The sequence below is a fragment of the Pyxicephalus adspersus genome, chromosome 8, assembly GCF_032062135.1.
Source record: "Pyxicephalus adspersus chromosome 8, UCB_Pads_2.0, whole genome shotgun sequence".
Lineage (NCBI taxonomy): Eukaryota > Metazoa > Chordata > Amphibia > Anura > Pyxicephalidae > Pyxicephalus > Pyxicephalus adspersus.
In genome coordinates this window covers 4,248,237-4,266,048 of record NC_092865.1, presented here as the reverse complement: position 1 = coordinate 4,266,048, position 17,812 = coordinate 4,248,237, and the positions used below count along the sequence as shown (strand labels likewise).

At 41.8% G+C, this 17,812-nt stretch overlaps 3 protein-coding genes across 3 annotated transcripts in view; 1 reads left to right on the top strand and 2 right to left on the bottom strand.

Moving 5' to 3' along the window:
- Positions 1-1,403, top strand: part of C8B (complement C8 beta chain) — a gene marked incomplete at its 5' end in the record, with an annotated part of 12,410 nt that extends 11,007 nt beyond the window's left edge. The window contains 1 exon segment of the mRNA XM_072419345.1: positions 1,161-1,403. Coding sequence (XP_072275446.1) covers positions 1,161-1,312 — 152 coding nt within the window.
- Positions 1,404-3,688: 2,285 nt separating this feature from the next.
- Positions 3,689-9,946, bottom strand: LOC140336338 (complement component C8 alpha chain-like). The gene is made up of 4 exons (XM_072419346.1): positions 9,803-9,946; positions 7,937-8,137; positions 6,682-6,922; positions 3,689-3,945 (listed from the first exon to the last, which is right to left on the bottom strand). The coding sequence occupies exons 2-4, from the start codon at positions 8,117-8,119 to the stop codon at positions 3,704-3,706; spliced, it is 666 nt and encodes a 221-aa protein (XP_072275447.1). The 5' UTR covers positions 8,120-8,137; positions 9,803-9,946; the 3' UTR covers positions 3,689-3,703.
- Positions 8,630-16,613, bottom strand: LOC140337131 (complement component C8 alpha chain-like). The gene is given in 6 exon segments (XM_072420693.1): positions 8,630-8,647; positions 9,803-9,992; positions 11,528-11,672; positions 12,252-12,396; positions 14,408-14,501; positions 16,342-16,613. Coding segments are annotated over 6 exon segments (690 nt in total). The 5' UTR covers positions 16,440-16,613.
- Between the last annotated feature and the right edge of the window lie 1,199 nt (positions 16,614-17,812).

The window sequence follows — 17,812 nt, the reverse complement described above, 5'->3', positions numbered from 1 at the left end:
TTGTTTGTTGTAGGATTTTCTTTCCAAGGTGTTTGAGCCAAACGTCCGGGCTCAGGTAAGCCAATACCTTTAGTACCCCAACTGGAGAAGCCACCGCGGTGCCAACAACTTCAGGAACTGGGTGATACAATGCTACGTCATTAGTGAAATGTATGAACATAATACTCTCTTAAAATATCAGAATAAGGAACTTTATTTTAAAAATGGGATTGTGATTTGTAATTTAGTGTAATGACATTTGTAGAGTGCAGTCACATGACTCCTTATGTATCTTCATGTTTAAAATGTATCCAAACCCAGAAGAAAAATGATTGATATGCATTGTAATACATTGCAGCTTGGCAGTCATTGGATGTCTGCAGGGTGACAACACTCACTGTACAGACTCAATAAAGCTGCAACATTGAAACCCAAGAGCAAAATTAAAGAACAACTCCTCTTCTTCTGTTCACTTGGAGGGGAGATGTCCTTAGAGATGTCTGCAAATAATGATAACATAACAGTTCTGTATGCATGAAAAACTGCTGGATTCTGTGACTGGATAATGATTATTTTTAATTATTATTATTATTATTATTAATAATAATAAACATTATTTATATAGCGCCAACATATTACGCAGCACTGTACAATAAATAGGGGTCGCAAATGACAGACAGATACAGACAGTGACACAGGAGGAGGAGTGGACCCTGCCCCGAAGAGCTTACAATCTAATAGGAGGGGGAAGTATCACACAATAGGAGGGGGATATGGAATGATGGGGGAGTAATGAGGGTTTAGGAGACAGAAGAAGACGGGTAGGTGAGGTTGAAGCGTTGGGTTTTTTAAATGATCAGAAAGTAGGAGCAAGCTGAATAGGACGAGGAGACCATTCCATAGAGTGGGGGCAGCTCTAGAAAAGTCTTGGAGCCGTGTGTGTGATGAGGTTATGAGTGAGGAAGTCATTAGTAAGTCATTGGAGGAGAGAAGAGAGCGGCTATGGGGGGATTTTACTATCAGGACAGAAAGGTAAGTTGGACAAGAGCTGTGGAAGGATTTGAAGCACAGAATAGGAGAGGGGGACACATCTAACAAATCAACCAGTTTCCATGTCTGGAGGATCCCAGCGCTGTGTGGCAGCCAATGGAAGCCATAACTTCTGCTATTTTATTTTCCAGCTCCCCCTATCGATGGAAGTTGGAGTTGTTGGTCCAGCTGGACCCCATGCACCGGAAAATCTCAAACAAGACAACGCCAGTGCAATAACCCTTCTCCGAGAAACGGAGGTCGGACTTGTTCTGGAGCTTCCACGGACAGCAGAAGCTGTTAGCCTCTCTGTACTGGGATTAGATATATAGGGATGGGGATGACAGGTGCTCTTTTCTGCAAAAATTGTTTTAAATAAATCTAATAAAATATCAGAGTTGGTAAAGAGATAATTCTTCATTTTAACACAGAAACTGGATATTTTATTTTATTATTTTATGCCATTAGTATTTGCAAAGTCAATTTTGGTTTATCCAAACCCAATTCACTAAATGCTCCAAGAACCTCTTGCTGATGATCCTGCCAATAAGGAGCTTGTTCAGGCACTTCCAGTATGGATTGACACTTGTCTCCTAATTGTGTACCCATGGTGGACACTACAAAAGGCTCAGCGGACATACATTGAACCTGGGCCCCTGGAACATCCACCAGGCCCTAGGCTTCTGTCAGCTTATCAGGAGGGTTCAGTACAAATTAGAACAGATTTGTGAACCTCTCTGATTATTTTCTGCCCATGACAATGGCGGGTTCTGCAAACACCCACAGGTATTGCACCATAATCCCAGAGGTATGTGCTGGGGAAATGCATTACTGTGCAAAAGTGAGCTCAAGATCCCCGTATGAACCCATTTTCAGAATCTGATTGTTCTAAGCCATGAACAAGGTGCAAGTCAAGGAGAGACCAACAGAAGAATTGTGGATATGATGTGATATTTTCTCTGTGTTTGGAGAGAATGGAGACAGTGGCATTCACTACACACAAGCAACACAAGTATATATATATTATATCACTGAGATGGAAGGAGCAGAGTCCTCCACCTGTGCAAAGCATTGCGGGAGATGAGAGCTAGAGGAAGCAGAGTCCTCCAGCAGGGCAGAGTTATAAAGGAAGAAGCAGAGTCCTCCAGCAGGGCAGAGTTATGGAAGAAAGAGCAAAGTCCTCCCGCAGGTCAGAGTTATAAAGGAAGAAGCAGAGTCCTGCAGAAGAATGGCGTTATGGAGGAAGGAGCAGAGTCCTCCAGCATGGCAGAGTTATGGAAAAAGGAGCAGAGTCCTCCCGCAGGTCAGAGTTATAAAGAAAGGAGCAAGGTCCTCCAGCAGGGCAGAGGTATAAAGGAAGAAGCAGAGTCCTCCAGCAGAATGGTGTTATGGAGGAAGGAGCAAAGTCCTCCAGCAGGGCAGAGGTATAAAGGAAGGAGCAGAGTCCTCCAGCATGGCAGAGTTATAGAAGAAGGAGCAGAGTCTTCCAGCAGAGTGGAGTCATGAAGGAAGAAGCCAAGTCCTCCAGCAGGGATTATTTATGGAGGAAGGAGTAGAGTCCTCCATCAAAGCCAAGTTATAGAGTAAGGAGAAGAGTTCAGGAAAAGGGAAGATACCTCCAGCAAACCAGATTTATAAGGAAGGGAGCAAAGTCTTTAAATACCATGACTGTATTATGTAAATACAATGCAAATAAAAACTTACTACTGGTCTCTTCTTCCAATTTTCTGCATGACTTAAGAAGCAGAGTCCTCCATCATGGCAGAAGTATAAAGGAAGAAGCAGAGTCCTCCATCAGGGCAGAGTTATGAAGGAAGAAGCAGAGTCCTCCATCATGGCAGAAGTATAAAGGAAGAAGCAGAGTCCTCCATCAGGGCAGAGTTATGAAGGAAGAAGCAGAGTCCTCCAGCAGGGCAGAGTTATGGAGGAAAGAGCAGATTCCTCCCGCAGGTCAGAGTTATAAAGGAGGGAGCAAAGTCCTCCAGCAGGGCAGAGGTATAAAGGAAGAAGCAGAGTCCTGCAGAAGAATGGCGTTATGGAGGAAGGAGCAGAGTCCTCCAGCATGGCAGAGTTATAAAGGAAGAAGCAGAGTCCTCCAGCAGGTCAGAGTTATGGAAAAAGGAGCAGAGTCCTCCCGCAGGTCAGAGTTATAAAGAAAGGAGCAAGGTCCTCCAGCAGGGCAGAGGTATGGAGGAAGAAGCAGTGTCCTCCAGCAGGGCAGAGTTATGGAAGCAAGAACAGAGTCCTCCCGCTGGTCAGAGTTATAAAGGAAGGAGCAAAGTCCTCCAGCAGGGCAGAGTTATAAAGGAAGAAGCAGAGTCCTCCAGCAGGTCAGAGTTATGGAAAAAGGAGCAGAGTCCTCCCGCTGGTCAGAGTTATAAAGGAAGGAGCAAGGTCCTCCAGCAGGGCAGAGTTATAAAGGAGGGAGCAAAGTCCTCCAGCAGGGCAGAGGTATAAAGGAAGAAGCAGAGTCCTCCAGAAGAATGGCGTTATGGAGGAAGGAGCAGAGTCCTCCAGCATGGCAGAGTTATAGAGAAAGAAGCAGAGTCCTCTAGCAGGGCAGAGTTATAGAAGAAGGAGCAGAGTCTTCCAGCAGAGTCATGAAGGAAGAAGCCAAATCCTCCAGCAGGGATTATTTATGGAGGAAGGCGTAGAGTCCTCTATCAAAGCCAGGTTCTAGAGTAAGGAGAAGAGTTCAGGAACAGGGAAGATACCTCCAGCAAACCAGATTTATAACGATAGGAGCAAAGTCTTTAAATACCATGACTGTATTATGTAAATACAATGCAAATAAAAACTTACTACTGGTCTCTTCTTCCAATTTTCTGCATGACTTGTGTTTAATACCCAATTTTCCTTCAATTCCTGTATCAGGGACATTCGCAGTGACCCCCAAGTGACCACCAAAACAGTTCTCAACCATAACGAAATTTATATCTGCAAAAAAAAAAGATATGAAGAGATTTTAAATTATCAGTTATGAAGCAACAATGAATGTGTTTCTTGAGCCCACCATTCATGTAAATGCATCATGGTGGGCTCTATTCAGACTAGGTAGGTAGGGAGTAGGTAGGTGAAGTCATAAAACTGGGGTTGATTGAAAGGGATTTATGTTGACTTGGATACACAGTGCTGTATAGAAGAGAGTGACATTAAAATTCAACGAACTGGACTGGATTTTGCAGTACTGCCCAGATTATTGGCAACTGGAAAGGTTTCCTTTTACAACAACCAAGATGCTTAAACTTAAAATAATTTTTTATATACATGACATCATTTCTTACTGTGTACAGTTTACCTTTACAAATCATTGTGTGAATATTATACACGGTGTCCCAAAAGTCACTACACACTTCCTTTTTTCTATTTCGGTTCAGGTATCATTCAGAGAGACTTGAAGCCATCAGCATATGACAATACAGTTTTTGTAAGCGTATCATACCCTTAACCATGGCTTTGCCAATTCACAATGAAGCAGTGTTGTAAAATTGCCGCTTGGCAGGTAGTTTTTCAGTCCCCAACTGCAGTTCAGCGTGGGTTTGAGAAGATTTATGGCCATCACACTGCTCCAACGCATAACACAATATACGATATCCATGGCCGGCTACTACCACCACCGAAAACGCTGAACTCCGGGAGCAAAACCATGGAAAGTCCATCTGGAGGGCTGCACCGGAACTCTGCATCAACAAAAGCTTGATTCAGCGGATGCTTCGGAGAGCAATAAAGCTCTACCTGTACTGACTTTAGGTTATTCAAAAACTTTAAGCATAAGATTATGATGCTTGTGTGAATCACTCCTACACCATTACCAAAACCACCCTCAGCTCTTGGAAAAATTATGGTTCAGCGACGAGTCTATCTTCCATCTCTCTGGACGGGTTTACCGACACAACTGTCTAATTTGGGAAAAATCAAACTCAGCAGAAATTCTCGAGCATGTATCAGATTCTCCAAAGCCGGTGTTTTGCAATGTTGTGCAATGTCCAGCACTGGGCTGATTGCACAATTTTTCTTCCGCAATGCATCCGGTAACACGACCACCGTAGGGAAATTAGTGGATATGCTGCAGGAGTTTGCTGTGCCACAACCTCTGGTAAGTAGTGACCTTGTTAATTTCTTTCTTCTACAAGACGGAGCCCCTCCTCACTTCTTTGCCAGGTTGGTCAGAGATTTCCCAAACATCAAGTTTCCTGACCGAAGCTTTGACCCAGCTTGAGAAAAGAACCCGCACATCGAGGTCGGGGAAAAGATGCTGCAAAACATCAGAGAGGCTTGCATTCAAAGCTGGCTAAAAATTGTCGAAAATAGAGGCGCTCATGTGGAAGTATACAACAAGTCTTCAAGGTGTTTGAATGTGATGGCAAGCCTAGCAACAAATCATTGGTTAATGCTAAAAATATGAATACATTTGGTTTCTTTTTTGGAAATTTTTAGGAATTCATTACAAGTGTATAGTGACTTTTGAGAAGCCCTGTATACATAATAAACGATCGATGGGGTTATTATCAAGGCAAGGCATTTAAGGAATACAAATCAGGTGAAGGATCATTCTAATTTTTTGCAATTTTTTTTGTACAGTCCCTTGTTCCCAATTATGAGAATGCAGAATAGGAGGGTCCCGACCATTATCTTGCAAGGAATGATGTTAAACATACTGAAATACAGATTTATATATATTTTCTGTTAGGGCTAGTAAACTATTCCAAGAGCTCTCAATCGGTTATTTGTCTTTTAAACAATTGAATAAGAAGTTAATGCAATGTAGAACAGCATCAAATTTATATTGCACACAGGACTGGTAGCTTTCAGCACCAACCTTAGGTGGGCCAAATTAAGTGCAAGTGATCACATACCCTCTCCAGATCATCGAATATAGAAGAAGAGTTTAGGCTGAATTCTAGGTAGACACATAAGGTCTGATCTCTTAAAAGCCATTTCAATCCTGCACCAGATCCATTCCAGGTTTGCTGGATCACCCAGCTTCACTGATAAAAGTGTATCCTCTCCAGCCTTGGAGAACTTTAATAGATCAAGGCCATTGGATCTGATTTATTAAAGCTATTCAACACTGGAGAAGAAAGACTATCCTAAAAACATGGTATTGATTTCTTAAATTGCTATTCGTTGGCAAATAGCCTGGACCAGGTTCATGCAAGGTTTGCTGGGTCACTCAGGTTTTCCCTTTCTATTCAATTTTGTCCAGTGTTTGTAGAGCTTTATTAAATCAGGCTCATAACATTTTATGCAGAGATGGAGCCTTGACTTACCTAAAAAGATTCACTCTGATGAAGGTACTTCTTGCTGTATGCCCAACAAAATGCAGAATTAGCTTCTGTTTGTGGTATAAGATGTTTGATGTAGCTTTAATGTGTGCTAAGTGAACGGTCTTTTTGCTGCCCTCTTTCTGTCTTTCACAATGCAGTTCTAGTGTCTACATTGTGCCAGAGATCCCTGCAGTAAAGTACAGTGGTCCCATCTAGCTTCATGTTATGTTCATGGGGCATTGGGTGGTTCATGTATGTGAGTGCCCAAAATTCAGCTGTATGGATGACATTTGGCATGAACTTCCCATCAATCGTCAGCAATGCCAGCTCCTATACTGTTACAATGACAGGTTCTCTTTATAGGCTCAGCATGCAGCCATTTCTCCAATCTAAAAAAAATACAAACCGCTTTTCTTCATAAGCTCCTTGTCAAAGACCAGAACATTGTCCAGGATGCCGCCTACAGTCCCGCCAGTGACAAAATGCGTTCCATAATCATTTATGAATCTGGCGTACGGCCCGTAGTTGTAGGTGTCGGGAAGCTCCATTAAGGCCATCTGGAAGTCCTCATCCAGAACCAGGGAGTTCCTCCTCATCCGGAACCGAGCCGTCTCCACTTTGGTAACGAGTCGCACAAACTGCATATTCTACAATGCAGGAGGAAACAAATAAAATAGGAAAAATATGAATTGGATGAATCTGAGGAGATCCTCAGAAATTATTTATGTACAATCAAGTTCCTTTGCTCTGATACCAACACTCTAATCTGCTCTCCAGCCCCCCTCCCTCTTATTCGATGTAACTTTCAGCCTCCTCCTTAATCAAATATACCCTCCAGCCTTCCCTTCCTTAGATCTGACTTTCAGCCTCCCTTTACAAAACCTGCCCTCCAGCCTTCCCTTCACAAAATCTCCTCCCCAGCCCGATCTTCATCAAATCAGCCCTCCCACCTCCTCTTCCCTAAATCTGCCCTCTGGCCTCTCCTTCCTTCCAGCTGCCCTCCAGACTTCCCTTCGGTCTTGCACACTTGTACTGGCTCCTCTCCTGGATTGAATTTGCTTCCTCCTCTACACAGTGAGCCCCTCACATTGTACATGAGAAGCTGCAGCAACTAAAATAGAGCTCCTCCTTCTTCCCTACCTCGAGGAACTCCAGCATCAACTAGCCCCTCCCTACCACCTGACTGTCCCTGGCCCCTCCCCATCCATTCATTGGATTTTATTTCTTCTAATCATGGAGACCTAATATCAAATATAGTCAATATCTAGCAACACAAATACAGCCTGCCTGGGAATAGGAGGGAATACTGTGTCCAGGTTCACCCATCAAGGCATTTTATTATTTGCAAAACTCCACCCAAGAACTGGCCCACACAGAGAGTCATGTCCAGCCCCTGCTGACTCCTCCCACCAACCATAATCTGCATAGCACACAGACTTATCCTCACTTCCTGTCTGTGTGACACCAATATGTAAAGATCACAAAGTGAGCAAAAATGTCCCCAAAGTGGCTCCAGACAACACTATTTTTATTATTAAATTAATTAAATGATTTATTTTTATAAAATTCACACAACCTCTGAATGGGTGAAAGGTTGGGTGAATCATTATATTAAGCATTATTAGATCCATAATAAAGGAATTAAATAACATTTATCTCACCTTTTCTGTGTAAGATGATATATTTCTCATGAAGTTACTTTTACTTGATGAATCGAAGCCAAACCCAACGCCAGCCGGAGATCCAACTGGACGAATGTTGAAGGTGAATCCACCGCTAGATGAGCTCTCTCTCTTCATGGCATTGAGGAGTTCTTTAGAATCTTCATAGATTTCAAATGCCATGTCGGTGCCGGCTAGGGTCTGGGGGGCGGGGGGTAAAGGAATCAACATTTTATTAAAGACTCATGATAAGACAGAGTTACCATAAAGTCATCCTGAGCCTGGGACCAGATCACAGAATTACAGCTGACTGCATGGTTTGTAAATTCAGGAAAGTCACAAGACACTCAGCGGATCAGGTAAAGTGCCAAAGAGAAAGTGAGAAAACAATATTAAAAGAAAAATAACTATGTTGATGAAATTATGAGACACCCTATGGATAAACTAAAATCCTGAAAAAAAGGCAACAAGAAACTTTCTATATTAGATAATACACAGAGAAGAGTCACAAGACACTCAGTAGATTCAGCAAAATACACAAGAGATTGTAAGATACATAAAAGATCAGATAAAGGTTGGCCAAACATTCATTATATTATAAACCACATAGAGAGGAGTTACAAGACACTCAGAAGACCAAAAAAAATTGAGAAGTTTGACAAGTAAAAATATCAGATAGAGTAGAAAGAAGAGTCACAAGACACTCAGTAGCTAGGAATAACAATGCAAAAGGGATCATAAGACACTCAGAAGACCAAAAAAATACTGAGAAGGTTGACGAGACACTAGAATACCAGATAGAGGAGTCACAAGACACTCAGCAGATTTAAAGAACAATACTGAAAGGACCATGAGATAACTTCATAGATCAGATAAAGGTTGACAAATCAATCTGTGTATTAACAACAACATAGAGAGGAGTTACAAGACCCTCAGAAGACCAGTTTACAAGACGGTAGATCAAGCAAAATACAAAAGGGATCCTAACATACTTAAAAGATAAGATAAAGGTTGGCCAAACAATCATTATATTAGAATCTACATAGAGAGGAGTTACAAGACCCTCAGAAGACCAGTTTACAAGACAGTATTAATATCTAGCAGCAGAAAGGAGTCACAAGACATATTCTATATTAGATATTACACAGGGAAGAGTCACAAGACACTCAGCAGATTCAGTAGTGTGCAGAGAGGAGTCACAAGTCAATGGATTTGTAATATGCATCAATATTAAACACTGATTTGGGTTTGAGAAGCTTCACAAGACACTCAGTAGATTAAACAAAATACAGAAGAGATTGTAAGATACATAAAAGATCAGATAAAGGTTGGCCAAACAATCATTATATTAGAAACTGCATAGAGAGTAGTTACAAGACCCTCAGAAGACTAAATAAAAAATGAGAAGGTTGACAGTAAGAAAATCAGCTACAACAGAAAGAAGAGTCCCAAGAGACTCACAGGACCAGGGAATCAGACAACATGCAGTGATAGGAAGTAATAGGTAAAATAAGATGCTAAGGAGAGTCACAAGACACTCAGCAGATCGACAAACGGGAAGGAAAGCCATGGGACACGTAATAGATGAAAGCAATTGCTGAGAAGGGTGACAAGACACTCAATATATTAAATACTGGACAAAGAAGAGTCACAAGACAATCAGTGTGGGGGAAAGTCATAAGCAGAGCATGGAGGGGTCACAAGTCACATAGTACAATATTACAGAGCCGGTCCAGAGTCCGGTTGGATGTGACTACCCCATAATTCCTGTCCAGTCCCCCACAGAAGCTCCGTCTGTAGATCTGCCCATTTTGCCCATGCCCCCCCCCCCCCCTCCCAATGTCCTAACCAGAGAGGACCCCTTACCAGGAACTGGTAGATGTGGAAGTTGTACGGTTTTCGGAATTATTTCTCATCTGTGGCGTAGTACATCTGCTCACAGGTGGGGTCATATCTCAGCTCCCTCCAGTCCCCATTGTAGACATATTCACACTGACCACCAAAGTAATTGTGATCCAAGACTGGCTGGGCATCTTCTTGGGTCAACACATTGAACCTACAGGGCGATGGAAGACGGTAACTTAGATCAATCAAAGGTCAAAACTGCTGGATGGATGGGGTAATTGTAGCAGGGGCTAGATTATTTCCTGACCATGTGATCTGAAGCCATAAGGGCATACAGGGGCCACTGACGTCAGCTGCAAAGATGGAGGACAACTCAACAAGACTTCCCCCTGGTACTACCCCCATTCATTCAGGACTGCTCATTCCTCTGTACTTTCTTGGTCCGAGTCTTTAGCTTAATGTCTGGGATTATCTGATGTCTGATAGAAGCTCCCTTGTCAACTGTGCCAAGCAGGGTTCCACCAGAGGGTGCTGGGGGTTCCTTGAGCAGTTTGCACCTCTAAGGTAAGTTTAGGTGACACCAATGATATTTTTGGCTATCTATAAGGGTGACATTCTTCCCAATGGCCAGCAATGTAAGAGGAATTCTTCCCACTGACCACCCCTAATATACTGTGATCTGTGGATATAATAATTATAGAAGGAGTTCCCTGAAGACCTGAAGTTATTTCAAGTTCTCCCATGCTAAAAAGTTTGAGAAACATGAGGCTGGCTGTTATGGGTTGCCCTTTGGCCAGTGACCCGGGATTACCTGAAGCTCAGAATATTAGTGGCTGGTAACCCAAGTGACTTTGGACTATTTTGCTGCAAAGAGGTCACCAGGTTACTGCCCCCAGACTCTCCCCACCAGAGGGCAACAGTGGTCACAAGGCTTCTGTGTAGAATGGGTAGCAAATAGACTGGAATATAACTAGTAAGTTGTTTGTAGAACAGGCTGAAGTAAGGGTAGATGGCAATCAAGGGATAATTGAGGTCAAGGTCAGGTGAAGTTTGGAATCCAGCAAATCAGAACAAAGAGAATGCTCAAAAAAATAGCGGGTATTACACAGAGGATCCAGCAACCTGTGCTTGGAACTAGTGAGTGGATGTCTGGTGTATCTGTGCACACACATATTCTCATGAGCACCACCAGGGGGCTCCCAGTGGGCAGGGAGGGTGATTCACAAACAGAATGGTACTGTTAGCCTTTTACATTTACCCCTAGCACCTAACAGTGTGCAACATCAGAGACCTTTTATTCTCTTCTCTAGCTATAGGTAGGGACAATTTGCAAAACGCATGTATTTTTTTAAAAATGATGGAAAACCCATTGTTAAAACTGCAGCTTTTCTCACGTTCCCATAAGTACCCTGACCCCTCCCCTAAGTAAGTTTAGTAACAATACTAGTTTCAAGTATATGTGCTCTCAGGAGCTGGGGGGCATTGCTGTGACTGTCAGACTTCAGGTGACCTCTTGCATTAAGCTAAATTAAAGTACAAGAGAAGACTAAAGCCAATCATGCAGTCATATGATGAAATACAAAGACCTTGGGCTTAATTCATCAGGAAGCCATGTGACTGTTATTCTGAAATCTTATTGGCTGAAGATAATTGTAACATTGTTACATATATCACCATTGTATCAGCTTTGTGAATTTACTTTTATCTATTCAGATTATTGAAGAAGTCATCCCAATGGCCACTTACCCCTTGATGGCTCGATCGGCACCAGGAATCGGTTAGAGATTCTTGCAGAAGCTTTCGCTCTCCGGTTCCTCGCAGTCCTTCTCATCAGATTGGTCCCGGCAGTCGGGCTCTCCATTGCACACAAGTTCTCTCTTGATACACCGAGCTGGGTGACAAATCTTTAGTTAATGTTCAGGAATAATGATTGGCTCATTGACTCCCCTTCTCTCCTCATCAACCAAATGGATGGGTCATGTGACCCAAAATGAATGAAAATGGGAAACCCCTATGTGGCCCTTAAGTCAATGGGGGAGGTGTTTTGGAGCTGAAATATTAAATAGTAATTCCAGGGAAATCTTCCTGCTGGATTGGACCAGGACACATTGATCTTAATATATTTCATTCAAACCAATAAAATGCACCAAAAAATACCCTAAAATGTAATATATTTGCTGCCTACTAGTCCTAAGATGTGATGGTGCATTAGTTTTTTTAGGCTTTTAATGTCACCTGGTGACCCTAGAATCTAGAATAGGAGTTATGTCAGGACTACAGAACATCCCCCTCCTAACAGGTTCTGGTCTCCACACTTGTGGGTGGACTTTTTTACATGGTAATAAAAAATGATCTTGCTCTACACAAAGCTACAAAAAATATGATCTAGAGTTGCACTTTAACTTTTTTGTAATGTGGCCAATATTGGTGTAATTCGTTCACTCTTTTAGCAAATCTTTTATTGTCTTACCGGTCTCTTCACACTGAAAGTCTTGGCCGCATTTATTCTCTGAAACGCATTTCTGCAAGGACGTGCATGCAATCTCTTCCCAGAGATTGCCAATGCAGATTCTCCCTTCATATTTGGCGGGCTGAGCCAGGCTTCGATATCGTTGCTGCGCAGCAGAGGAAAGAGGATTAGCTGTGTGGTTGGGACCATTGAGGATCCATAACCCTATGTTTATAAATTATTATAATTCTATAGCTCGGTTTATATTCAGGCCACACCACTAGATGGCGCCGTGTCCTCATGTAAAATGTATACCAAACTCCTGCTGTACCTGATTTATTAACGTTCTCTAAGGCTGCAGAGGATACACTTCCATCAGTAAAGCTGGGTGATCGAACAAACCTGGAATGGATCTGGTCCAGAATTAAAAACATTTGCTAACAAATAGAAATTAATTTTAAGGACTCCATTCCAGGTTTGCTGGATCACCCAGCTTCACTGTATCCTCTCCAGCCTTGGAAAGCTTTAATAAATCAGGCTCAGTATTCATAATTACATAGTACATAGTTACATATTGTTACATAGTAGGTCAGGTTGAAAAAAGACATAAGTCCATCAAGTTCAACCACAAGGGAAATAAACATATCCCAGATTGAGGAAACAGCATCATCTACTGGTAGCCAACAATAATTATATAAGACCAAGTGACCCATTATATTAAACTTAAGAACAATAAAAATATTTTATAATTAATAATAAAAATATTTTATTTTTTAAGAATGTTGGAAAAAAAGATATACAAATTGAACCCACGGGATTTAAATTTTTCTCTTTCAATTGAAGTTTTCAAACTAACACACCATGGATGGAAGTATTTATTTTTTATTGGCTATTCTGTTGATTACTGTTGCAAATGTTAGCTGGGACATACACATTTTGTGTCTCATGTATAAACTTGAATCAATGTAAATTTTTCCCTAGTTTTTTTCAGGTTTATATTCGAAAATATGGTACTCAGCATTTTTTTTGAAAGGCCAGTAGTCCGGTGTTGCAAATCCACATCAATCACTAAGGAAGTCACCAATATAATGACAAATCTCCTGTAAATAAATCACTGATGTGATTGAAGATTTGTATTTAATGTTTATCTATATTTGAGAGTCTGCCAATGACTCTTTGAAGGATTGGATCATGTCTTTTATCTGTCCAGAGTTCTCAGAAAGTAAAAACACTGTATAAAAAGTTTTAAAGTTTTCCTATTTAGCAGAAGTTCCGGATTCACCTTCACACCTCAGTGGTCTGTTTACTTTTTTTAAGATTTGTTTTTTTTGTTTCAGAAGTCATCGGGCTCTGCCGGAAAATAAATCAGAAAAACGTTCTGTAATTCTTTCTCCCCCTCAATCTCAATTACTTCCATTTGACGTTAATTGAAATCTGTACCAGGTTACAAAAACAATGATAATTACAATAACAGATGCGCCGGATTCAGCACACCAAGCGATAAGTTAATAGTTGCTTAATCATCCGTCCCGCTTCTCTGATTTGTTCCGCTTTCCCACTTTCCAAAATGAATATGTTTATTTAGCTTAAGTCTACCAGGCTGTAATTAATTAATAATTAGTGGTAGCAGAAGGGAATACTTCTTATAAAATACTAAAAAATTAAAAATCCGTTAGCCAGTACCAGGGCAGATTGTGCTGCAATACTAACCCCGGTTATGGGTCTGGACTCCGCACACTCACTGCTCTGCGATCCACATCTTTATTATTACTATTATTAAACAGGATTTATATAGCACCAACATATTATGTATGGGGTAGGTAGGTGGGCAGGATGGATGAGTCTGGCTGCAGCATTCATATTAGATTGTAGAGGAGAGATGCTGTTGTCAGTTTTGGCAGAGACTTACCTGTGTGCAGCCATGGTGAAGTCATAACCAAGATCTTCCATTGCAGCATCAGAGGAAGCCACCTTGCTGCCAGCTCCATGGTGGAGTTTCCTTCCTCCGCTTGCTTTGGGCCCTCTGCTTAGGGTTTCACAGGGCCCCATACAACTATCAATTTATTCATCAAATGGGTCATACTGGACACTCTAACCCTCCCCCACCCTTTCCATACCTAAAAAAGTTTTGCCCAGCAGTCCTTTAACCATAAATAAATGATAAAACAAAGTCTTACTTTGCTACCTTGGCATGGAAAGCATTGCGTCCATTCAGACCAAGGACCGAGCCGGCAGTCTACGGGGGCCGGAGTGTCCGCACTTCTGGAAGGTCTGGAAAACAAACAGGAGACATACACTTTGATGAAAGAGATGAATATATGACAATCAATTCAAGAATACTTTCGGAGTTCTTTATAGAGCAGTGAATGAACATTTACTAGATTCAAATCAGTCGGAAGACTTACCTGCAGTGAATGTTTGCTGAATGGCCCTGGTTTAAGGATAAGGCATTCTGGGTAATTATCCAGGGCCCCCATGTACTCTTTATATTTTATTTTATTTTTATTCTATATACTTTATATTTAACCAAGGTCAAAAAAAAGTCCCCTGGATTCTCCCCACCATCTCTCCGGGGCAGTGCCTGGTTTCTCTGACCATTTGTTCTCCATGCCATGTCAGCCAACTACAGGAGGGGTAGTATGCATGTCAAGTGATGGGCACAGTTTGAGTAAGTTTTCGGGTTTTCATCCTCATCCTTTGGTACAAAGTCAGGTGACATGGCTACAGGTTCTATCCTGGAACTACAGAAAATCCTTTCCACAAAGAGCCAACCCAGATCCAATTTGTTGCCGGATACAAGAATTGGGTAAGGATTGTTACGCTAAAATGAATTCTCGGTGGTGATGGAGACAACTATTGGAAGGAACCATTATCATTCACAGAAAGTGAATACCCAATTTCTAGCCCTATGGATGAATAGCAGGGAAGATTGGAGTTGGTGAATGCCGGCCCACTGTTGGTAAAGTGAATGGGCAGTGGAAGTTCTGGTGAACGGCAGCCTTCCCACCACACAGGAGCCACAATGGGACCTCCACTAAGCCACCCAGGAACTTTAAGGGATAACATGGTCTAATACTAATTCTCCGACCTTAAGGACCCGACTATGACCTGATAGGGCAACAGGACCAAGTAATAAGCCCCAAAGGGCCACATGTTGCTTCCCGGTTTTATCTGATCATTTCCATTTGTGTGTAGTCATTTTACAATAACCAGGATGAATGTCATGAACACGAACCAACAGAAGAAGACAATATTTTCGGCATATGGAACGAGTCAGCCGGTAAAGTGTTTCCATGCAATTGATGTGATTTCCTGCTATAAAACGCAGCGTACATCTGTGCAGCGAGATAATACAGCAATGCACCAATGCATCCGAGGGATCATCAGACTAATAATGAGGAACCTTTATAATGCACCAGTGGCGCCCCCACAGGAGGGCCACATACAGCAATGTAGATTGTAAGTATCATTAACTTTTCTTTTTTACATATTATACTTTTTTCATTTGTTTTGTATCTTTTTGCTCCAATGTAATCCCGGATCTATTTCATGTATTTGCTTTGGAATTGGCAACAATGGACCAATGTGTGTCAGCCAGGGATGCATGCAGTGGGGTGACAGTGCAAGAGATAGTTGTCCCCCCAAATCAGGAAGTGCCTGAACTTAAACTTTTTTTGAAAGGTGCACATTTAAAGGGGTGGATGGTAAAGCTTTTATGAAATTGGAGGATTGGCTTTAGAGGAAGGATCGCAAGGCAGTTCAGGTCAACCATTTTCAAATCTTCCTCATGCCCAGAGGTGGCCAATCCTAGGATCACCAACAGGGGCAATTTTAGACCAAACGGGGCCCTGGGCAAATATGACACGGGGCCCCAAATGCCCAGCATTCCCCCTTTCTGCACTAGCTCCATTCTGCCAACTGGGATGGAGGAGAGGTCCCAGGTGAAATGCTTAGTTGGCCCCCTTTTTCAACACCCCTGGTCAACAGGACAAAAAGAGAGGGGGCTAACAAAAACTTTACCCCCCCACCCAAACATTATTAAACTTTTACCTAATTCACATTCAAGCGATGGAGATGGCTCAGTAATCCAGCGACAAGGGTGATGACCTACCTGTGCCGATATGTAGACTCCTCATCCTGCACAATGGCACAGATACTCAGAGATATCAAACCCAGCGCCAGCAGACCCGCATACGCAGAAATTCCCATTTTCTGGAACGCTCCGATTGGATATTTCAGCGTCTTGTTACCATTTACAGATGAAAGTTTACATGAAGAGTCTCCGGTGCAGGTGGCTGGTGAATCATTCACAGAAAATTAAATATTGCCGCAGGGGGACCGAGAAGAGGATTGCCAAATCCAAAAACAAACGTTTGGATGGCCCAGGTCTGTTTGGAAATAGAATCGCAGATCAGGACAACAATGAGTGTGGACACCACAATGTGATGAATGATTTACAATGGCTTAGGGGGAAAAAACATCAATTTAAAGCTTAGGTCACAAAGCGGTGCAGTCACCTCTTCTGCCATGGCTGCATGGCATTTCTCAGGGTGGGTATCTTGATGGTGACAACAGTGGCCCATGTCTGCTAAACGTGTGTAAAACTGTCTTTTGTAATCTACATTGGCAACCCATGCAGGAGCATAAATGAAAAACAGAGACAGATTGTTGTCACCATATGTAATAGGAAGTACAAGAATAAAGACCTTCATGGCAGGATCATCAGGAATTATTTAAAATAATAATGTAGATTCACATAAATAAATAAATAGATAAAATAAAAGCCAGTGAAATGATGTAAAAACTTTTTAATGTTTATAGGCCTTGTACAAAGCTTGCCATGCATCACAATCTGATTGTATAATGTATGTTCTGTCTTCCTTCTACTTATCAAGGGGGCTTAATAGAGCAAGTGCCTATTTCATTCAATGCATATTCAATCTAAAAGGCCCCCTTAAAGATTGGACAAATATATCACTAACTTTTTAAAAAAATGATAGCCCAGCAAATGTATTTCATGTACTGTAACACTTTGCAGGATGCCAAACCTATCTGTGCTCTGTTACACTGAGAGTGATATGAACAAGTCAAACATGGTATTATGCTACCACCTAGTGGTCATACTGCAATATACCAGTCTGACTTTAGCACATTATCAGTCCCTCTGAAGATTAATGTGCTGCAGAAATTTTAAACTAAACTTTTTTCTGAGCAAACCATCGAAGCTGTCATTCCACTGTCCGATTTTTTTATAAAATTTGTTGCCTGGCTTTCATATTAAACTTTAAGTTAAAAACAGCTGAACACATTCCAGATGCATCAAAGAAAAAATCTTAGTGCCTAAATTCTTCATGAAGCAGCCACAGCCTGAGAAGCAAAGCCTTCCCCTGCCAGCATGCTACAGCGAATGATGTATGCCGTTCCTGTATGGAAAAAGTGGCCTCTCTGCTGAGATCTGACTTAATCCTTGCGGGGGCAGAGCTCCATTGCTGCAGGAAAGATGGGCTCACACATAAAGGACTCCGTACAGAGATACCACTGCTTACATTTCTTTATTATATATGTATATATATATATATATA

Excerpts from the sequence above, each read along its gene's own strand:
- LOC140336338 (XM_072419346.1), bottom strand. The coding sequence starts at position 8,119 with ATGGCATTTGAAATCTATGAAGATTCTAAAGAACTCCTCAATGCCATG. Across the intron at positions 6,923-7,936 it reads TATCATCTTACACAGAAAAG|AATATGCAGTTTGTGCGACT; the intron begins GTGAGATAAATG and ends CCTGCATTGTAG. Across the intron at positions 3,946-6,681 it reads GGAGCTTATGAAGAAAAGCG|ATATAAATTTCGTTATGGTT; the intron begins GTTTGTATTTTT and ends TTTTTTTTGCAG.